At 42.8% G+C, this 19,275-nt stretch overlaps 1 protein-coding gene across 1 annotated transcript in view; it reads left to right on the plus strand.

The window, feature by feature from the left end:
* The window catches only part of LOC124595592 (hemolymph lipopolysaccharide-binding protein-like), a 47,861-nt gene that overhangs the window by 22,607 nt on the left and 5,979 nt on the right, over positions 1-19,275 (plus strand). The window contains exons 3-4 of the mRNA XM_047134391.1: positions 5,674-5,806; positions 12,492-12,548. Coding sequence (XP_046990347.1) covers positions 5,674-5,806; positions 12,492-12,548 — 190 coding nt within the window. The remainder of the gene's footprint in view (positions 1-5,673; positions 5,807-12,491; positions 12,549-19,275) is intronic.

The following is a 19,275-nucleotide window of genomic DNA, read 5'->3' on the forward strand; positions in this document are numbered from 1 at the left end:
AAAAATGCTGCAGATAAGTAAAAACGGCTTTCATAATTAAATGGCTTATTGAAATATTACGGCAACGGCCTTGCCGCAGTGGATACACCGGTTCCCGCAAGATCATCGAAGTTAAGCGCTGTCGGGTGTGGCTTGCAGTTGGATGGGTGACCATCCAGTCGCCATGCGCTGTTGCCATTTTTCGGGGTGCTCTAAGCTTGGTGATGCCAATTGAGGAGCTACTCGACCGAATAGTAGCGGCTCCGGTCAAAGAAAACCATCGTAACGACCTGGTGAGCGGTGTGCTGACCACACGCCCCTCCTATCCGCATCCCAAACTGAGGATGACACGGCGGTCGGGTGGTACCGATGGGCCTCTTGTGGCCTGAAGACGGAGTGCTTTTTTTATTGAAATCTTAAAGAAGCCATTTATAAGGATGTCCTGATTACAAAGGGTCCAAATCCCTACTAAACACAGTTACAGGAAGATTAAAAGATAAGATTAAACAGCAGTTACAAAAATATCAACATGGAATAAGAGAAGATAATGGGACAACAGAAGCTGTAGCATCACTATGTATTATTTTTAAGGGGTATGACTATTTAACTTTCACGAAGTTTTTGTGTGGGAAACTGAAAAAAATAAAAAAAAGAACACTGATAAAACATATCAGAGATAAACAACTGAAAGCAAACATGAAAATACAATTACAGTAATTCAGCCGGCCGGTGTGACCGAGCGGTTCTGCGCGCTTCAGTTTGGTCAGGTTCGAATCCTGCCTCGGGCATGGATGTGTGTGATGTCCTTAGGTTAGTTAGGTGTAAGTAGTTCCAAGTTCTAGGGGACTGATTATCTCAGATGTTAAGTCCCATAGTGCTCAGAGCCATTTGAACCATTTTTTACCGTAATTCATGATCACTGAACAAAGTGAAATAAAATCAGTTAATTAAAAAACTACGATGGCTATAACTTCACTATAGTTCAATTCATTTATCTTGGCGGTTCGCGCATGCCCGCACAGACGCGGGTGATCGCTGCGTTGCCAGTTGTACGCGCCAAGAGAAGCAGCCCCATAGTATAGTTCGCAAACTTACGTTTAGGGGGGAGCGCGCAGTTTATGAAGTAAAGCCACCACGGCCGCATTAAACCTTTCGCTGCTACAGAGACGTGCTCCCCGCATTCTGCGATGTGCGCGATTTTGTCATCATTGCACTGCTCGCCTGTGCAGACCCATGCTGTTTCGACTGCTTTGACACACTTTATCATTCGACTGCACAAAAACTATTTGGTCCAAAAATTTGATTTTTACTCATCTTCTTGACTGATACCTCCCCCCCCCCCCCCCCCCCATAAATGGCTTAATCTTGTTCCGAAGTTCAACGCAGTTATTGTGCAGCATTATATGTAGTAAACCAATGCACGAAATTTTGAAGAGTTTGCAGAGGCAAAAGTCCATGGCGTATACTTTCCGTATAGTCGATTTTTGTTGTCACTAGAAATTTCACAAAATTACATTCAAACGAATAAAATTCATGAAGTAGGACGCTTCGATATTGTTTTTAAATGAAAAAAATATTTAGTACTGAACAAGGCTTGAACTCACAACCTTAGCAGCCCTACACTTTAACCATTACGCTAACGCAGCTCGTCATTCAATATATCTTCCAACATATCACACAAGATACCGACAAACACTGTTAGTATGACTATGAATTATTCACGTTTCGTCGAAGTACAATAAGAAATAAACAATCACCGTTGTTCTTTATTGCGAAAAAGCGGTTGGAGAGAATGATACAAACACCTTTCCTTGCTATCGCCTGAATTAGGAGGCTTATTGCTTGTTTGGTTTAATTAATTAATAGAATATGAAGCAATTGGTATAAAGAATGCTTTTTCCAAACTTTCTATAAAAGAAAGTCTGCTATCAAGACACTGCTTTCGCTCAGTTACTTTATTTATGACTGAAGGTTTCTAAAACAGAAGGCACTCGTCCGTGCTCTGCACTGCAATCCAGCTTTGGCAACGTCGTTCTCTGTACATTGGCTGACAGTGTTTTGTGACGTCAGATGCGCAGAACGAGCCTAAACTCGGCCGCCGTCATAAATGACGCGCACTTTAGTAACAAATATTGTACAGTTACTATAATAAAATAAATAAAAACAAAAGAAAGGACGATCCAAATGAGCAGTGAATCTGAATTTATGAGGATCGGATATACGAGGTTTGGTTGTAATCGTGTTTGTCTATTTCCCCTGTATCCATGCCAGTCTTAGCTGTTCAACACCCAAAATGAGTATCTGAAACAAGAAAGAAAGTATAGTAGGATTTAAGGCACCACTGACGATGAGGGTGTCAAAAGCGATGCCTAAGGTGGAACTGGGCGTAGGTGAGGATGGAAATCCATGATCATAGAAAAGTGATTGTCAAGATTTTCGCCATAATTCCATTTAGGGGAGCCGCCGGAACCTGAATCTCGTAGGTTAGGAAGGGATTTGAACCCCTTTCCGTTGTGAAAGTGAATCTAATGACTTTTCCATTGGTCAAATCGCTCAGTTTTGGTTTTCTGTGCTTCAGTAAATGCTAGTTCAAACATCGTACCAACTTCACATTAAACTAAAGATCTCACTATAAATAGCTAGGTAAGTTAGTTCAAGGGGCAGAGGAAGGCTAGGTGATACTACCTTCAGAAAGATCGTGCTTCTAAAAGAAGCTGTGGTATTCAAGTCGACCTTCGTGTTTGTGGCAGCTTCACTGGTTGTCTGCTGTAAATAAGGCAAAAACTTTACTGCATCATATATTCTAATTACGATCACTTTGACATAGTGTTTCAAAAGTTTATAAACACCTTTTAACAATGAATTTTATCAATATTTTGTTGCTAAGAGCGTATAATCTTAAACACTCGTTGATGATGGTGACGAGTGGCGGCTGAAACCTCTAACGTGTTGCCCATAATGGCAATGAATATTTGACGACGATGACGTTTGATGAGGGAAACAATAAATCAAGTAAGACGCGAACTGTGGCGATTTAATTATTTAAATTACAGAAGCTGTTGATCGAGAGCTAAATTTTTTCGCACTTATTTTGCTATGGTTCTGCTGTTTCACATTTTTTCATAATTAAACCCGACAAACTGTTACTAAACCAACATTTGTAATTGTTGTACTAGCCTTACAAACAATAAGTGTAGAGGCTTTTTTTGAGGGTGCGTAGATGGGGAGTGAAAACCGTCAGCCCAAATAGTTTCGAGACGGAATAAATAAAAAAATTAAGAAAACTGAAGATGGTGGTTTAAACGCTTGAGGTGTTCCATATGATCTCCCCTCACTTGAGTAGGACGCACAGAACATTTATAGATGAATGATTATCAGTCCTTTGGGACGTTGTTCAACTCCCGCGCCACAGTCACACCTTCCTCGGTCTTGACGAACTGTCAGAGACCCATTCTTTGTCGTTTTGTGGCAGGTTGGTATTGATAGTACCACTACTTGTCACCCGTCAAGATCTTCTTCACAAAAGAAATACCCGTATTTTTTCATTTCAGTCGAATTGCGGTATGCGTCCACGCATTGTTGTTGTAGAGTCAAGGTGTGCGGGACAAACATTGCACACTCTCCTCTCTTCTTCAAAACACTCTGGAGTACGTCTGGATTAGATGATTTAGAGGTATTCATTTCGGTGTTCCATTGCGATTTTTGTCCCAACAACGGCTGCACAGTACGTTTGCTTGACAATTAATTAACACTGCTGCTCAGCTGACTAATTGAACACACAACTGGTGTTTAGAGTTGTTACGAGGCGCGTTTAGTAAGAAATGCAATACATTCTTTTTTTTGAGAGCAGGTTTGTTTCACTCAGGATTCTAATACACCGTGCTATTCTCATCTCTTTTTGCTACAAAATCCTATTTTTAAGGCCGGCCGCGGTGGTCTCGCGGTTCTAGGCGCGCAGTCCGGAACCGTGCGACTGCTACGGTCGCAGGTTCGAATCCTGCCTCGGGCATGGATGTGTGTGTTGTCCTTAGGTTAGTTAGGTTTAAGTAGTTCTAAGTTCTAGGGGACTGATGACCACAGCTGTTAAGTCCCATAGTGCTCAGAGCCATAGCCTATTTTTAACATAATGTCCTTGTACTAGGAGGGCCTGTATGAGCGTCGTACCACTGTACTGGCCGTCGTCAGAGCCATCAACAACTTCGCCATCGTCTACACACTGCTTCCCGTGGAGTGCATCCTTCATTGGGCCAAACAAATGGAAGCCGAAAGATGCGAGATTCAGGCTGTAGAGTAGATGAGGAAGAAGAGTCCAATGAAAATTTTTGAGCTCCGGTAGTGTGTGCAGACTTGTGTCAGACCTTGCGTTGTTATGGAGAAGTTCGTTTGCATTTTTGTGGCAGCTAACACGCTGAAGTCATTTCTTCAGTTTCCTGAGGGTAGCACAATACACTTCGGAATTGGTCGTTGCACTGTGAGAGAGGACATCAAACAGAAGCACCCCTTCATAGTCCCAGAAGACGGTCGCCAACACTTCATTGGCTGAGGGTGTGACTCTGACCTTTTTCTTCACAGAAGAGATGCTGCGGTGCTACTCCATGGATTGTCGTTTTGTTTCATTTTCGAAGTGATGAAGCCATATTTTATCACCTGCTACAAAGTTCGATAAAAAAATTGTCAACATCAGCCTCATAACGGGCAAGCAATCCGGCAGAGATGGTCCATTTTGCTCTTTACGGTCTTAATCGGCGACGAACCCGTCGGGCACTCACCTTTGATTGCTCCTATTGACAGACGAGTTCGTCAGCATTACCAACAGGCAAGTCCTGTTGTACAGAAAGGTGATTCATTGTGGCCAGTCGATCACCTCGAATGAGAGTGACTGCACGTTCCAAAGTGGCGGAAGTCACAGCTGTGTGCGGCCGTCCGCCACGCGGCAGATCGGACACGTTGGCGTGACCTTGTTGCGATGATGGCAGACGCCTCGCCCAACGACTCACAGTGATTTTGTTCTCTGCCAGGTCTCCATAGACATTCTGTAAGTGTTCAGGAACATCTCTGATGCCCAGATTTTCCGCTAAAAGATACTCTCTGCTTGGAACGCACCTCCGTTACAGACACCAATTTGAAAGCTACGTATAGCGCCGCCACCTATCGGAAATTCATGAAACTACAGGAGCTGAAGTGGGAATATTCCACTGTGTCCCACAACAAACCCCGCATTTTTTTCGACCTAAATTGGCCGAGGAAAAAAAAGTGCGTAACTGAACGCCTATCGTAGTTCAAGCTGCCATCGTAATTAGTGCGCTGACGTCGCCTATTCGTCAGGAATAAAATAGGTCTGATACCTATTTGGACGGATAGTGTACGCATGAGAGCCGAGAATTAGGCTACAATTACACTGCTCGTGTAGAGCGCCATAATGCTTTGAAGCGACCCTGACTCATCGGAGGAGGGGGGGAGGGGAGGAGTCACGAAATTTTCTCCGTAACATCGGCTATTTGAGATCTGCTAATGATAGTACCACTCGAAGGCAGTGCTTCTGTGAATGCACTCCCGCTGCCTACTTGTCACCTATCCTCCTCGGTCGGAGGTTCGTGTGGGTATTGTTAGCTTCATTGTGCCAGATTACAGATTGTCTGCAGCAGACGGTGATGACTTGGGCGTCGTGACTGTGTAGCTGTGCTGCCTCGGCAGGTGAGTGGGGAGCGGTCTACGCCGGGCGGCGTGGCCGGCAGCGACTCCTGTCCCTGGGAAGTGCGCGTCGGCCACGAGGTCACCACCTGCCCGCTGCGGAGCCGCGGCGTGCGCCTCGCTGCCACCATCGAGAGTGAGTACTGCCAACGGCAAATAGGTCTTATTTGGCACAACCGGGGGTGTTTAACTTAGCCTTAGTGCTGTGCTAAGTGCAAATCATACGTTGTAGATGCTTACGATGGGTTCAACATCAGTTAGAAGGAGCACTTTTCCTTACTTGTACAGCTTTTTGTACGCAGTATGCTGTTTCCTTAATGGTATGAGCATATTCTTTGGGATACAGTTAAAGCTATCGCCAGTATTTTGCAAAAATTTAACGGCAAGCAACGAAACAGTCCTTCATGCATGCCTTCGGGGTTTCAGTGTCCTGACGTTCAATCTAATGACGACTCTAGGCAGACAACAGCTCCGAATTGCTAGTTTTTCTCGTTCTTTGTGCAAACATCGCAAGGCGTCGAGCACGAAGCATGCAATGTGTATACGCAGTGAGCATACTTCTAAAATTTCTCTGGAAATTCACAAATTCAATCAAAGTACAAACTTAAGCCCTGCTAAGCGCTACCTTCATTTCGTCTGTTTACGTTGAATTCTATCAATTTCAATGTGAAACAAATTGTAAGAAAAACACAGGATCTCTTTGCGCTTTCGTAGAATATGGTCGAACTCAGATATTATTCTTCTGAAAAGGGGAGGGGGGGGGGGGGCGTTACCTGTTAAGAATGGAAGTATAGAGTTCCATTGCAAGAATTGGAATATTTTCTAAAGTTTGGTGTGAAATGGATGAAATTCAAATTGATACCACAGTTAATTAGTGAGCTGTGTTCTAAAGGTAGATGGGTCATTCCATATCAGTTCAATCAGTGGCTCCAGTTCATAGTCTCAGATTTGACTTAAATTCAGTACACTAATTCTACCAGGTGTGGAACATTCGTGTACAAAGTATTAGTTTCCCCTGCCAATTAGTTCCTGAATTACGACTTGTGAAAGAAGGTGGCATGTCCCTGAAATTGCAACCCGCATGTGGCAATCTATCTTCAGGTCAAACTTCAGGTCTTAATAACTTTGAAACTATTCCACACAGTCCAATGAAATTTTTGCAACCCAGTAACATCCGTTTGGAGAACACCACTCCATGAATCAAAACACTAGCAACATGCCCGCACCTCGTGGTCGTGCGGTAGCGTTTTCGCTTCCCACGCCCGGGTTCCCGGGTTCGATTCCCGGCGGGGTCAGGGATTTTCTCTGCCTCGTGATGGCTGGGTGTTGTGTGCTGTCCTTAGGTTAGTTAGGTTTAAGTAGTTCTAAGTTCTAGGGGACTGATGACCATAGATGTTAAGTCCCATAGTGCTCAGAGCCATTTGAACCATTTGAACTAGCAACATACTTCTGAGGGAAAATAAAAAATTCCAAAATGTGATTAAAAAATGTAATACGTTAAAAGGTACATTTTGTAGGTGCCCTCTATGTCAAATATAATTCACTCAAAAGGGGTATAAATTTTTTGTGGTAAACTTAATGTGGCCTAAACACATACAGAACTCATCATGCCCATATCAGTCACAAATCAGTCACAAAAATGCAAAAATTTGAAAAAATACCTGAAAAACATGGATTTTCAAAGTGTGGTAGCACAAAAGGGACAAGACAAGTTGTATCCAAGCCAAATTTCACACACTGCATAAGTAGACCATAATGATATATATCTCAAAATTTCAGCCTGTTATTGCAAGACATTTGTATCCAATGGAAGTTGACAAATGTTTTTCGAGATGTGGCCATTGTTCGACAACACAATTTTGTAAAAACATATCATAAACTGCTCTGCCTCTTGTTATCCTCTCCCACAAATGTTTAATCACTAAGCAACAACATATAGACAGATTAACACAACCCATCATTAATGTTTACTGCACCTTAACAGCTAAAAACCAGTCGATTGTGCTTCGAACAGAAGTTCTCCCACACTTTAGCTACTGTACTCTGTACATTGAGTGGTAAATTGTACTGTCTTCCTGACACTGTGGTAGGAACTGGAACTGTCATAAGAATATGTTCAAAAGGAATCGAACACCCGTATGCCAAACGTGGCTAATGAAATGATCTTGCTGGTCCTGCTGGTGCCACGATGTTCACAAATAACATCACCTTCTGCTTCACAGCACTCTGCAACACATCCTAAGTACCATTTGTCATCATAAACAGAAATAACATTGTCAGAGTCCGCTGGAGACAAATGATGATGGATCCTTGTGCCTGCAACAGTTTTAACGTGTTCTAGTCTGCTTTTTAGCAACTCTTCGACTGATTTTACCTCATCTTTCGAAACATAGAATGATAGTACAACAGAGATATTTTTCTGAACCCAGGTAAATAATTGGTGTTACAATTGGCTAAGTGCTGAAAATCGATACTACTGCCGTATAAAATTGGTTTGTGGAGCACTGAATGTGGGCGCCCAAGGCGAACAGTTCGTTGTGTCTCCAGTCCAACAGTAAACTTTCTACTACAGTCCACAGTGAAACTCTCAGTACTCGAACTGTTTGAACATTTAACGTCCATATTTCACTTCCTCATGTTAGTGATGACAGTTTACGGTGGTTGCAGACTTTCTTTTTACCAGTCATATATGCGAAAAATAGGTATTCCGAATTATTTCTGATAGCCTTAGATCCTTTTTTTTTCATTGAAAACTGTAAATTTTTCACTGTACCAATATCAAAATTTATATCCTTATACCGTTTTAGGAGCTGTCACTGTTATTTGAAAAGATACATGATGCATAACGACTGAAGGGCAAATCAGTTCTTGTGACTAGAGAAATAGCTGCTGACAATTTTATACTTTTATTTTGACTTAGATGACACTGATTTTAGGTGCATCTGTAAATACTGTAAATTTTGGAATATACGGTTTAGTACACATAACATTTGAAGAGAAGCAAGATACTTTTAACACATATTATGAGCTAACAGCGTTAAAACTATAGTATACTTAAACATCTACGCAAATAAATGTAAGTACAATCAAAAATGTCAACACAAATCACGATACTGAAACCTGCTACCGGGGGTTATCAGAAGAATGTGATTATACCAAAACACATTTATTGATACATAATACATAGTTCTCCGTAGGTATGAAAAACACAGTTTCTTCGTTGCACACGAAATTCAAATATCCTTCTAGATTTTTATGTTTTCCTCTGCTGTACAATTTATAATCGTGTCACACGCCTCTTGACTTGATCTGCAAGTTCTATTGACACTTTTCGTCACAAGAAAAATAGTTGAACATTGGGATCACATCCAAGAAAAGCTCATTTTTAAAAGCTAAACAAATTACACCTGTAACAACTCCTGAGTAGAAAAATTCGATAAATTTTGCCTTTAAGGTCCTATATTACTTCTTGGATGTATGAATGTAATGATGAGTAGTCATTTATAAGGTAGCCTTTTAATAGCCACGAACGTCATTGTAAAATAGACACTGCTGTAGGATAAAAGGGTAAAGTTGCACACCTGCACCATCGGACAAATACTTTAAACTATTTACCTTAAGATTAAATCGACGCGCAAAAGAACTGAAGTGGCATAAAAACGTACGAGTACTAAACGTATGTACGTTCTATGTAAGTCATACATTTTTGAGTTATGTTGTTAATTACTCATGATACTACGAAGCACTTTGTACCTGTTAATATTATCGTAATATGGAACATTTATGCCATACCAAAATCAAACATTATTTGCATTTTAATAATCTTCACTTATTACATTCTGTATAAAATAATTTCCAATAAATATTAGGTTTTTGTTTAAAAGCTACACCTACCACATATATACTTGTTAGTTTTCAAATAAAAATAGCGTATTCTTTGACATGTAGGTGTCTCCTTCGTAAAAGTTTTTCTTCTGATTACTCTTCAAATTGTTTTAACTCATACGCCTTGTTTGTCTGACAGACCAATAAATGTTACACTTAACGTAACGGATAAAATATTACACTACTCTTTGTTGGAAGTGAAACATCAATACCGAGAGATGTGATCAGAATGAAATTTATTTCACCGACTACGGACGTGACATTAAGCAAATGATTAGTATGAAAGGTCTGGACGTACAATGTGACTGCGGAAATCCAGTACTGAGCAGCGCCACCATGTGCTGCAATCAGAGGTGCCTGGCGCCGTGGCATGGAGACAAAGAGTGCCTAAATGTGCTGCTACGCGGTTTGTAGGCGCGTACACAAAACATCAACTCTCACTGCAGGAGGACCTCAACAAACAAGTTGTCGACCGACCATAGCCCACACAAGTTCGATGGGCGTCATGTCATGGGAACGGGTAGGCCATGGAAGCAGTGGTACCCGTCATTCTTCGATGAGGGCTTGCATATTCCTCGCTTTATGCGACTGGGCGTTGTCCTATTGAAATATGGCGTGTGGAACGGCCAGCAGGAAGGGCAATATCTCGGGCTATGAAACCTCCATTATGCCGAGGTAGCTGTTCAGTTTCTCCTGAAGACTTAGGAGGCGAGATCGCGTGTTACAGGCAATGGCGCCCCAAACTATCACACTTGGCGTTTGTCTGCTATGCCGCACAGCAATACAGTGTACTTGACTGCGTGCGGCGTCGAACGCGCATGTGGCCATCTCTGTTGGACAAGTTGAACCGGGAGTCCTCCGAAAATACATTTTGCCACTCAGCACGCCAGTGCTGGCGCTCAAAAGTCCATTGCAGTCTGTGGCGTTCGTGGGTTCAGGCCAGCAGAAGTCGACGCAGTGGCATGTGTACCACCAGTCCAGCCCGCAGATACGTCCACATCCGTTGCAATACACCAACTTCACGCCAGCTCTGCGCGCGAAGCTGTTCTGTCCGTTACGGCCAAGCGGACAAGATAGCGGTCACCTCGCGCTGTGGCCATACTGTGTCGTCCGGTACCCTGTCGGCGCAGTGCACGACGTTCTTCTCTGCACTAGTTCCAATTACGCCTCAATGCTGAAGCAGTGCGCCCTGTACGCGATGCAATGTCACTGAATGATAGACTCGCCCCCCGGAGGCCAACTATTCTGCCTCATTCGAACACAATCAAATGTCGATATCGGCTAGGCGTAGCGGCGCTTGGTTACACGTTTCCATATCCTACAACGACCATCTGAGTGTTTCGTAACACAGTCCTGTCTCGTCAGGAATATGCAAGCCTTCTTGGAAGAACGACGGGTACCACTGCTTCCCCGGCCTGCCCGTTCGCCTGATATGTCATTGTGATCACATCTCTCGGTATTGATGTTTCACTTCCTACGTAAATTTTCCATAAAGATGGCACTGTTGGGCCTACGAACACGCCATCTCTCAGCCATTTAAATAATTTATTATGATGCCGCTGCTCTACACTTCATCTTATCGTGTCGTGTTGCAGATCGTCGTTTCTGACTGTTTCACTTTTACGACCAGCTGTGTACATCGGATTAGAGTTGACAAGTCCACTGTTGTGTTCACAACTGTTTCATTCGACCCATTCCATGCGGCTTTTCGCGGATGACGCTGTAGTATACAGAGAATTTTCAGCATTCGAAAATTGCAGATAAATGCAGGAAGATCTGCAGCAGTTAGGCACTTGGTGCAGGGAGTGGCAACTGGCCCTTAACATAGACAAATGTAATGTATTGCGAATACATAGAAAGAAGGATCCTTTATTGTATGATTGTATGATAGCGGAACAAACACTGGTAGCAGTTACTTCTGTAAAATATCTGGGATTATGCATACGGAACGATTTGAAGTGGAATGATCATATAAAATTAATTGTTGGTAAGGCGGGAGCCAGGTTGAGATTCATTGGGAGAGTCCTTAGAGAATGTAGCCCATCAAAAAAGGAGGTGGCTTACAAAACACTCGTTCAGCCTATACTTGAGTATTGCTCATCACTGTGGAATCCGTACCAGGTCGGGTTGACTGAGGAGATAGAGATGATCCAAAGAAGAGCGGCGCGTTTCGTCTCAGGGTGATACCGTTACGGAGATGTTTAGCAAACTCAAGTGGCAGACTCTGCGAGAGAGGCGCTCTGTATCGCGGTGAAGCTTGCTGTCCAGGTTTCGAGAGGGTGCGTTTCTGGATGAGGTATCTAATATATTGCTTCCCCCTACTTATATCTCCCGACGAGATCACGAATGTAAAATTATAGAGATTAGAGCGCGCACGGAGGCTTTCCGGCAGTAGTTCTTCCCGCGAACCATACGCGAGTGTAACAGGAAAGGGAGGTAATGGCAGTGGCACGTAAGTGCCCTCTGCCGCACACCGTTGGGTGGCTTGTAGAGTATAAATGTAGATGTAGATGTTGATGTAGAATAACACATTTTGCTATTACTCGTGTATACAGCGCTGCATTTCGTGGTGATACTCTGCGAATTAGTGGACTTAACGGAAGAGCTACATATGCAAAATCGCTTGTATATGTGTCGACGAATATGGTTATTTAGGAAAATACATTAATGAATTTTGCGTGTAGAAAACGGACAGTGAAATCTTATGGAACATTGACGCCTCGGGGCCTCGCCTAAAGAGTGTTCGTACTGAGACCCAAATCAGATGGGTGAATCGAACTGTTCCGTCTGTCGCTATACTACATTGCTTATCACTTGCTGGATCTTGTTGTTCAAGGCATTAAAACTAATGTGCCTAATCGGTGATTTCAGAATGCTGCTAGACAGACACTGATATTGCAGGACTGAACTGAAAGCTGTTTCACTGTTGTTCACAGTGCAGTCGAACCTGACGGACGCCGACGTAGCAGCGCTCGTGAAGAAAAGGGGTGAAGGTGAATAGCTTCTCCATACGTGCCATATTTTAACTTTCTAAGAATTACATTTTATCACCACGGTTTGTATCAATTCCTCTCATGTAAAAGATTTAGTTTGCAATATTTCCTAATAAGTTCTTGATATTGGTGTAAGGAAATGTGTGTATCCGAAAACTTCCAAATTTTAAAACAGAGTGACAAGTCACCTGTGTGCAATCAAAACAGTAAGTGAAATCAGAAAATGCACTCATTACACGTTATCACCTTTTCAGTTCTTTCAGGAGGGGCTAATACTTCTTTTATACAGCAAATAGCAAAATAACAATGTGATCTCAAATCGGATCTGTGATTTTTCCAGTTGGAATGTCGAGGTTTGCTTGCCTGATTGACAAAATACCGTTTGTATAAAGAGTTAATGTGATATGGTAGAAGAGACCTATTGGTCACAGTACGTTGATTCAAAAGAAATGTGATGGAGGATGTTGTTAAATCTGTAGAACATTTTTCGAATCATCAGGAACCAATAGATTTCCGGAAGACATGACTTCCTCAAGAGACGCTTTACGAGACAGAAGGACAATAAGCTAAAAATATATATCGCGAAATAGTCAATGCATGAACTATAGCTGCAGTTTTCTGATAATATCACGAAGGTTGCCCAGAAAGTAATGTGCCGCGTTTTTGTTTCTTAGTCGAAAACAATGCTACGAATGCGAAACCTTACTTGAAGTCTCCCGAGTGAGCGCGCCAAGTTTCCGTGACTTCCGACAGATAGCGTAGCTGCCGGTCAGTTTCAAATTGGCGTCTGTAAGTTATGTACGCTGCAAGCGACCTGCCGTTATTGAATTTCTCACTGCAGACAAGGAAACTGTGCGGAATATTCACAAACGCTTCTGCCAAGCCTATGGAGCATCTGATGTCCAAGGAAGTACAGTTAGTCACTGGGCACGGAGGGTGAGAAAGCTGTCGGGGAGACCATCGATGGCTATCACACCTGATATTCAAAAGTGTGTGCAAGATGGGTCCTGGAGTGTGTAACGGTGGATCACAAATCGCAATTTTGTCTTGATTTGTTGCAACGTTTTGAAGGTGAGGTGGAGGCCTTCTTGTCGTGCATTGTGTCCGATGATGAAACCTGGGTCTACCATTTTGAGCCGTAAAAACGACAGTCGATGGAAAGACCCCATTCCCAGTCCCCATAGAAGAAACAATTCAGAGCAACTGCTACCGCCGGTAAGGTCGTGATCACCGTGCTCTGGGACTTTGAAGATGTGATTCTCACTGGTGTGATGCCAAGAGTTGGTACCATTAATTCAGAAGAATAAGTCACCACATTAACAAAACTCAAGATGTGCTTCCGTCGACTCCGGCGCCACAGCAGCCTAGGAGATGTTTTGCTGCAACACGATAACGCTCGGCCCCATACAAATCTGAGGACTGCTGAACAAATCGCGAAACAGGGTTGGACAATGTCACCCCATTAACCCTACATCCCTGACCTATTTCCCTCGGACTTCCACTTGTTTGGGTCTTTAAAGGATGCCATTCGTGGAAGACGTTCTGAGGACGACGAGGTGGTGGTTCATACAGTGAAGTACTGGCTCTGCCACCAGGGCAAGATTTTCTGCGTCCTTGTTTCGGGCTGGGGGAAGGCCTTAGAAAGGGATGGAGATTACGTTGTAAAATAGGGTATGTAGATAAAACAACATTATTTCGCGTGTGTAACAGTCATGGTGTTCAATAAAGACTTGTAGAAGAAAAACAAATCCGGTTCATTACTTTCTGGGCAAACCTCGTACTTCGTATTATCGGAAGAATGGTTGTCACTTCCATGCGCTGTTTATTTTCATTACCATATTGATTCCTTATTATTTTAATTAAATGTACTGCATCATAATTTCAAATTTAATATCAGTGTTCCGATACTGAACCACTGTGAAGATATATTGTCTTTCCTTCTTACCGGGAAAAACTCCGATTGATACTGCTAATATCATTCCTATTACAGTGATACAGTTTAATTCTCTTTGTAAACAATATAAACTTTGTGATATGTTTAACTGTGTTTATTAGCACATATGACTTTATTAGTGATCTACTTCTTTCTGTTTATACATTTTCGTGTTGATAACCTACGTCATTATGGTGGCATCTGTACTATTTGATAGTCGTAGAATAACTTGATCTGGTTTTAATTTGTAATTTGGACTTCTGTCTCTTACATCATTTTCACGCTGCGTTCCATAGCTAATTTCCTTTTAGTAACCCGGAAACATTAAACATTTAAGATTTTTAAATAGGGACCAATGTCATATTACACTCTTACCTTTTGATATAAGCGTCTCCAATCCCATAAATGACTATTGCGACATATCTTCTCCGAAAAAGTAATATATATATATCTACCATCATTTGATGACTAAAAGACAGTTTGGCTAATTCCTTTTTTGTTAGTTTCTTATAAGATCGAAAAGAACAGAAATTTGGAATATAAATACAAAGACCTCTAAAATGTGATACAACAAACGATGACAATATAGATTTCACTTTTCAGATTTTCATCTGTAGCCAGCGCGGTAATATAGGTATTTGCTTATTTCATTTTTAAACAATGGAATTCACTTGTTCAGAACTATAATCTTTTGTTGACGTTACTCCGGAAGATTAAGGATTTTCCAAAAGTGAAAACATATGTCACGAAACAACATTGTCATTTCCATAGAAACTAACACTCTACTTAAATTTCAAACCAATCCAATCGACAAAACCTTGTCAGTACTGTATTTAATCATCTAATCTGTTACATTATTACTCTGCTACTCATCAGAAATCAATAAGTGAAATCAAATTTAGTCGAAGTACTACCGAAAACCAATTACAGCTTCAATGCATTCTGAAACAGAAGCTTTTGAAAAGTAGCATAAATTTCAGTTTTCAAGACCGGTAAAATCCTTAAGACATTAAAGAAATTCAGTTCCTTCGCAAGTATGGCACGTTCGATGGTAGACGGCCATCTTCAGTTTCAAGGTACAAGACAGTACAGGACAGACGAAGTATGGCTTAACGGTCAGTGTGTTATATAAATAGTTCTGAAAATAAATAGCCCCGCTTGCCAACAGCGCTCGCTAGTGCGGCCACCCATCCAAGTTTCAGCCAAGTACCACAGCGCTTAAGTTCGGTGGCCTAAGGGGAACGGCGGTTAACACTGTTGCAAGGCCGTTGGTCAGTGAGGACCTTATCTTACCATAATACCGTTACAAGTAGTGCGATAGATGCAAAACTTATTTTGATGTGCGTATGAAGAAAGCACCCTGCAATACTTCTGGTCTGGTGTGGGAGTGGGCTGGATTTCCGTACGCCCTGACACAAAGTTGCACTTCCGTAGCCACACTTGTGACCGAAGACGGGATACTTTCACAACTTCGCTGGACAGAGCGACTTGAATTTCTCTCTGTCCAGCCTTACCATCACTCATTGCGGGAAGTGATAGTACAGCCTATGCTATAACAGTCTCCACGCCAGCCAGAGGTGTAATGTGGGGCAAGTTAGCTCCAACTTCACCTACCTGCATCATCATTAACTATCTGTGGGTTAACAAAGCGTTGCTATAGTTGACAGATCTGGGTCGCTAGCCTGCGCCGTCAAGAGAAGACCTACTATAGTGTGTCAAAGAGTCAAAGGATTCTGCGTTCAGCGCTGAGCATCTGTGAGCCTGGCTTACTTGTTCACAGACGCTGCGGTCTGATTCCGCCGGTTGCCAGAGACGCCCAGCTTACGTCAGCATGGCCGCCGCTCTGGCCACGGCCTTGCACTGAAGCAGCATCATTACCTTGCACTCACGCTTAGTGCAGCGAGCCGGGCAAGTTGCTAAGAGTTACGCCGTCCGTTCACGGACTGTGAATTCGAACGTCAACGTTGAGCCTACCGAGTTCCTGACGACAGAGCGTGGAAAAAGCACGTTGGGGAGTATTTCCGAGCGAACGGAGTAGTTTCGAGCATGACAGATATTCTGAAAGTGCGTTTGAAGGTAGACCAGTAAGATGGCCGAATGATACCTACGTCACATTATACCATCTCTTTTCGTTGCAGTGTCTGGAGACTCCATACTGACGATCAACTGAAGCCAGTATTTGGTTGGTTACACTCTGTGAATATATAGCATTAAGAATACATGCCGTTTCAAAGCGCCTCGAGCTGAGTTCTCGAAAACCCGTCGTATATTGGTAGGATTTTTTGTGATAAAATGAAGGGAAGCATCATACCGGTGGTTATATAATTTTCGAATTATGACTAGCGTGCTATGAAAGTATGCATTTTCAAGGTAAAGATTCATGGAAGAAGATGAATGAAAAACACATTTTTTTGGCGTGATTTGTTGTAACTACTTGCCTCTTATCTGCGATTAAAGTCTTCATGAGATACCAACATACGTGACTATGTGACATGTTACGGAAGTTCAGAATACTGCAATGAATAGACACGCAGTGCTAGGAAGTGATAAATGATGTGTTGCAGATACGTGTATATCCAAGTTCTTCTACTCGCTTCGCTTTTTCTATGGGTTCTCAGGCTTTATTATTAATTTAATTCTGCACCTCTTGATGTAATGTAAACAAAGGTGCGCTTTCTTTCAGGAATGGGGGCATTCGATTGGCTTTATCTACAAGAGAGCTTGCACTGCCTGCAGTTAGATATTTTGCACTTCTTTGTTTAGTCGTGTGCCTCACACGCCCTGAGGATTCTGCTACTGAGTAGAAACAGCGATCAAATAAGAATTTCTTGAGGTTTTGACTAAAAAGTGAGAATTATCTGGAAGACTATAGTAAAGGAGGTAATTGGTTGCACAGCGTAACTCATTATCTGAAGTCGTGGTGGCGGATGCTAACAGAAGCAGCGAACGCTAGCTGCAAATTAAGTACAAAGTGGAGGGCAGCACTCCAAGTGAGAAAAGCACACACGCTGGAGATTACTTTCGTCGTTCTTCGGTTTACTCTCCGTCCATATTCTCTATTCATTAGAATGTTGATTCCGTTCGATGCTATAATTCTTCCTCACTTTCACTGAGGATAGTGATGTCATTAGCGAATCTTATCAGCGATATACTTTCACCTGGAATTTTAATCCACTCGTGAACCTTTCATTTATTTCTGTCTTTCTTTCATCGAGGCCCTGACCAAACAGAAGGTGCAAAACGACAACATTCCTCTCATACATCCTTTTTGATCCGAACCCTTAGTTCTTGGTCTTTCATTCATATTGTTCCCTCTTGTCTGTTATACATACTGTATATTACATGACTTTCCCTGTAGCTCACCCTTATTTCCCCCAGAATTTTGATCATCTTAAAGCATTTTATTTTGTCGAACGCTTTATCCAGGTGAAAAATCCTATGAATTTGCCTTGATCTTTCTTCAGTCTTGTTTCTATTGTCAACCACAATTTCAGAACTGCGTCTCTGGTGCCTTTACGTTTCTTAAAGCCAAACTGATCGTCGTCTGGCATATCGTCTTACACGTTGATGTACACTACTGGACATTCAAATTGCTACACCAAGAAGAAATGCAGATGATAAACGGGTATTCATTGGACAAATATATTACACTAGAACTGACATGTGATTACATTTTCACGCAATTTGGGTGCATAGATCCTGAGAAATCAGTACCCAGAACAACCACCTCTGGCCGTAATAACGGCCTTCATACGCCTGGGTATTGAGTGAAACAGAGCTTGGATGGCGTGTGCAGGTACAGCTGCCCATGCAGCTTCAACACGGTACCACAGTTCATCAAGAGTAGTGACTGGCGTATTGTGACGAGACAGTTTCTCGGCCACCATTAACCAGACGTTTTCAATTGGTGAGAGATCTGGCGAATGTTCTGGCCAGGGCAGCAGTCGAACATTTTCTGTATCCAGAAAGGCCCGTACAGGACCTGCAACATGCGGTCGTGCATTATCCTGCTGAAATGTAGGATTTCGCAGGGATCGAATGAAGGGTAGACGGACGGGTCGTAAAACATGTAAAATGAAACGTAACGTCCACTGTTGAAAGTGCTGTCAATGCGAACAAGAGGTGACCGAGACGTGTAACCAATGGCACCCCATACCATCACGCCGGGTGATACGCCAGTGTGGCGATGACGAATACACGCTTCCAATGTGCGTTCACCGAGATGTCGACAAACACGGATGCGACGTTTGGCCATTCGTGCACCCAGGTTCGTCGTTGAGTACACCATCGCAGGCGCTCCTGTCTGTGATGCAGCGTCAAGGGTAACCGCAGCCACGGGCTCCGAGCTGATAGTCCATGCTGCTGCAAACGTCTTCGACCTGTTAGTGCAGATGGTTGTTGTTTTGCAAACGTCCCCATCTGTTGACTCAGGGATCGAGACGTGGCTGCACCTTCCGCTACAGCCATGCGGATAAGATGCGTGTCATCTCTACTGCTTGTGATACGTGGCCGTTGGGATCCAGCACGGCGTTCCGTATTACCCTCCTGAATCCACCGATTCCATATTCTGCTAACAGTCATTAGATCTCGACCAACGGGAGCAGCAATGTCGCGATACGATAAACCGCAATCGCAATAGGCTACAATCCGACCTTTATCAAAGTCGGAAACGTGATGGTACGCATTTCTCCTCCTTACACGAGGCATCACAACAACGTTTCACTAGGCAATGCCGGTCAACTGCTGTTTGTGTATGAGAAATCGGTTGGAAACTTTCCTCATGTCAGCACGCTG

This window comes from Schistocerca americana, chromosome 2 (assembly GCF_021461395.2).
Source record: "Schistocerca americana isolate TAMUIC-IGC-003095 chromosome 2, iqSchAmer2.1, whole genome shotgun sequence".
In the NCBI taxonomy this organism is placed as follows: Eukaryota; Metazoa; Arthropoda; class Insecta; order Orthoptera; family Acrididae; genus Schistocerca; species Schistocerca americana.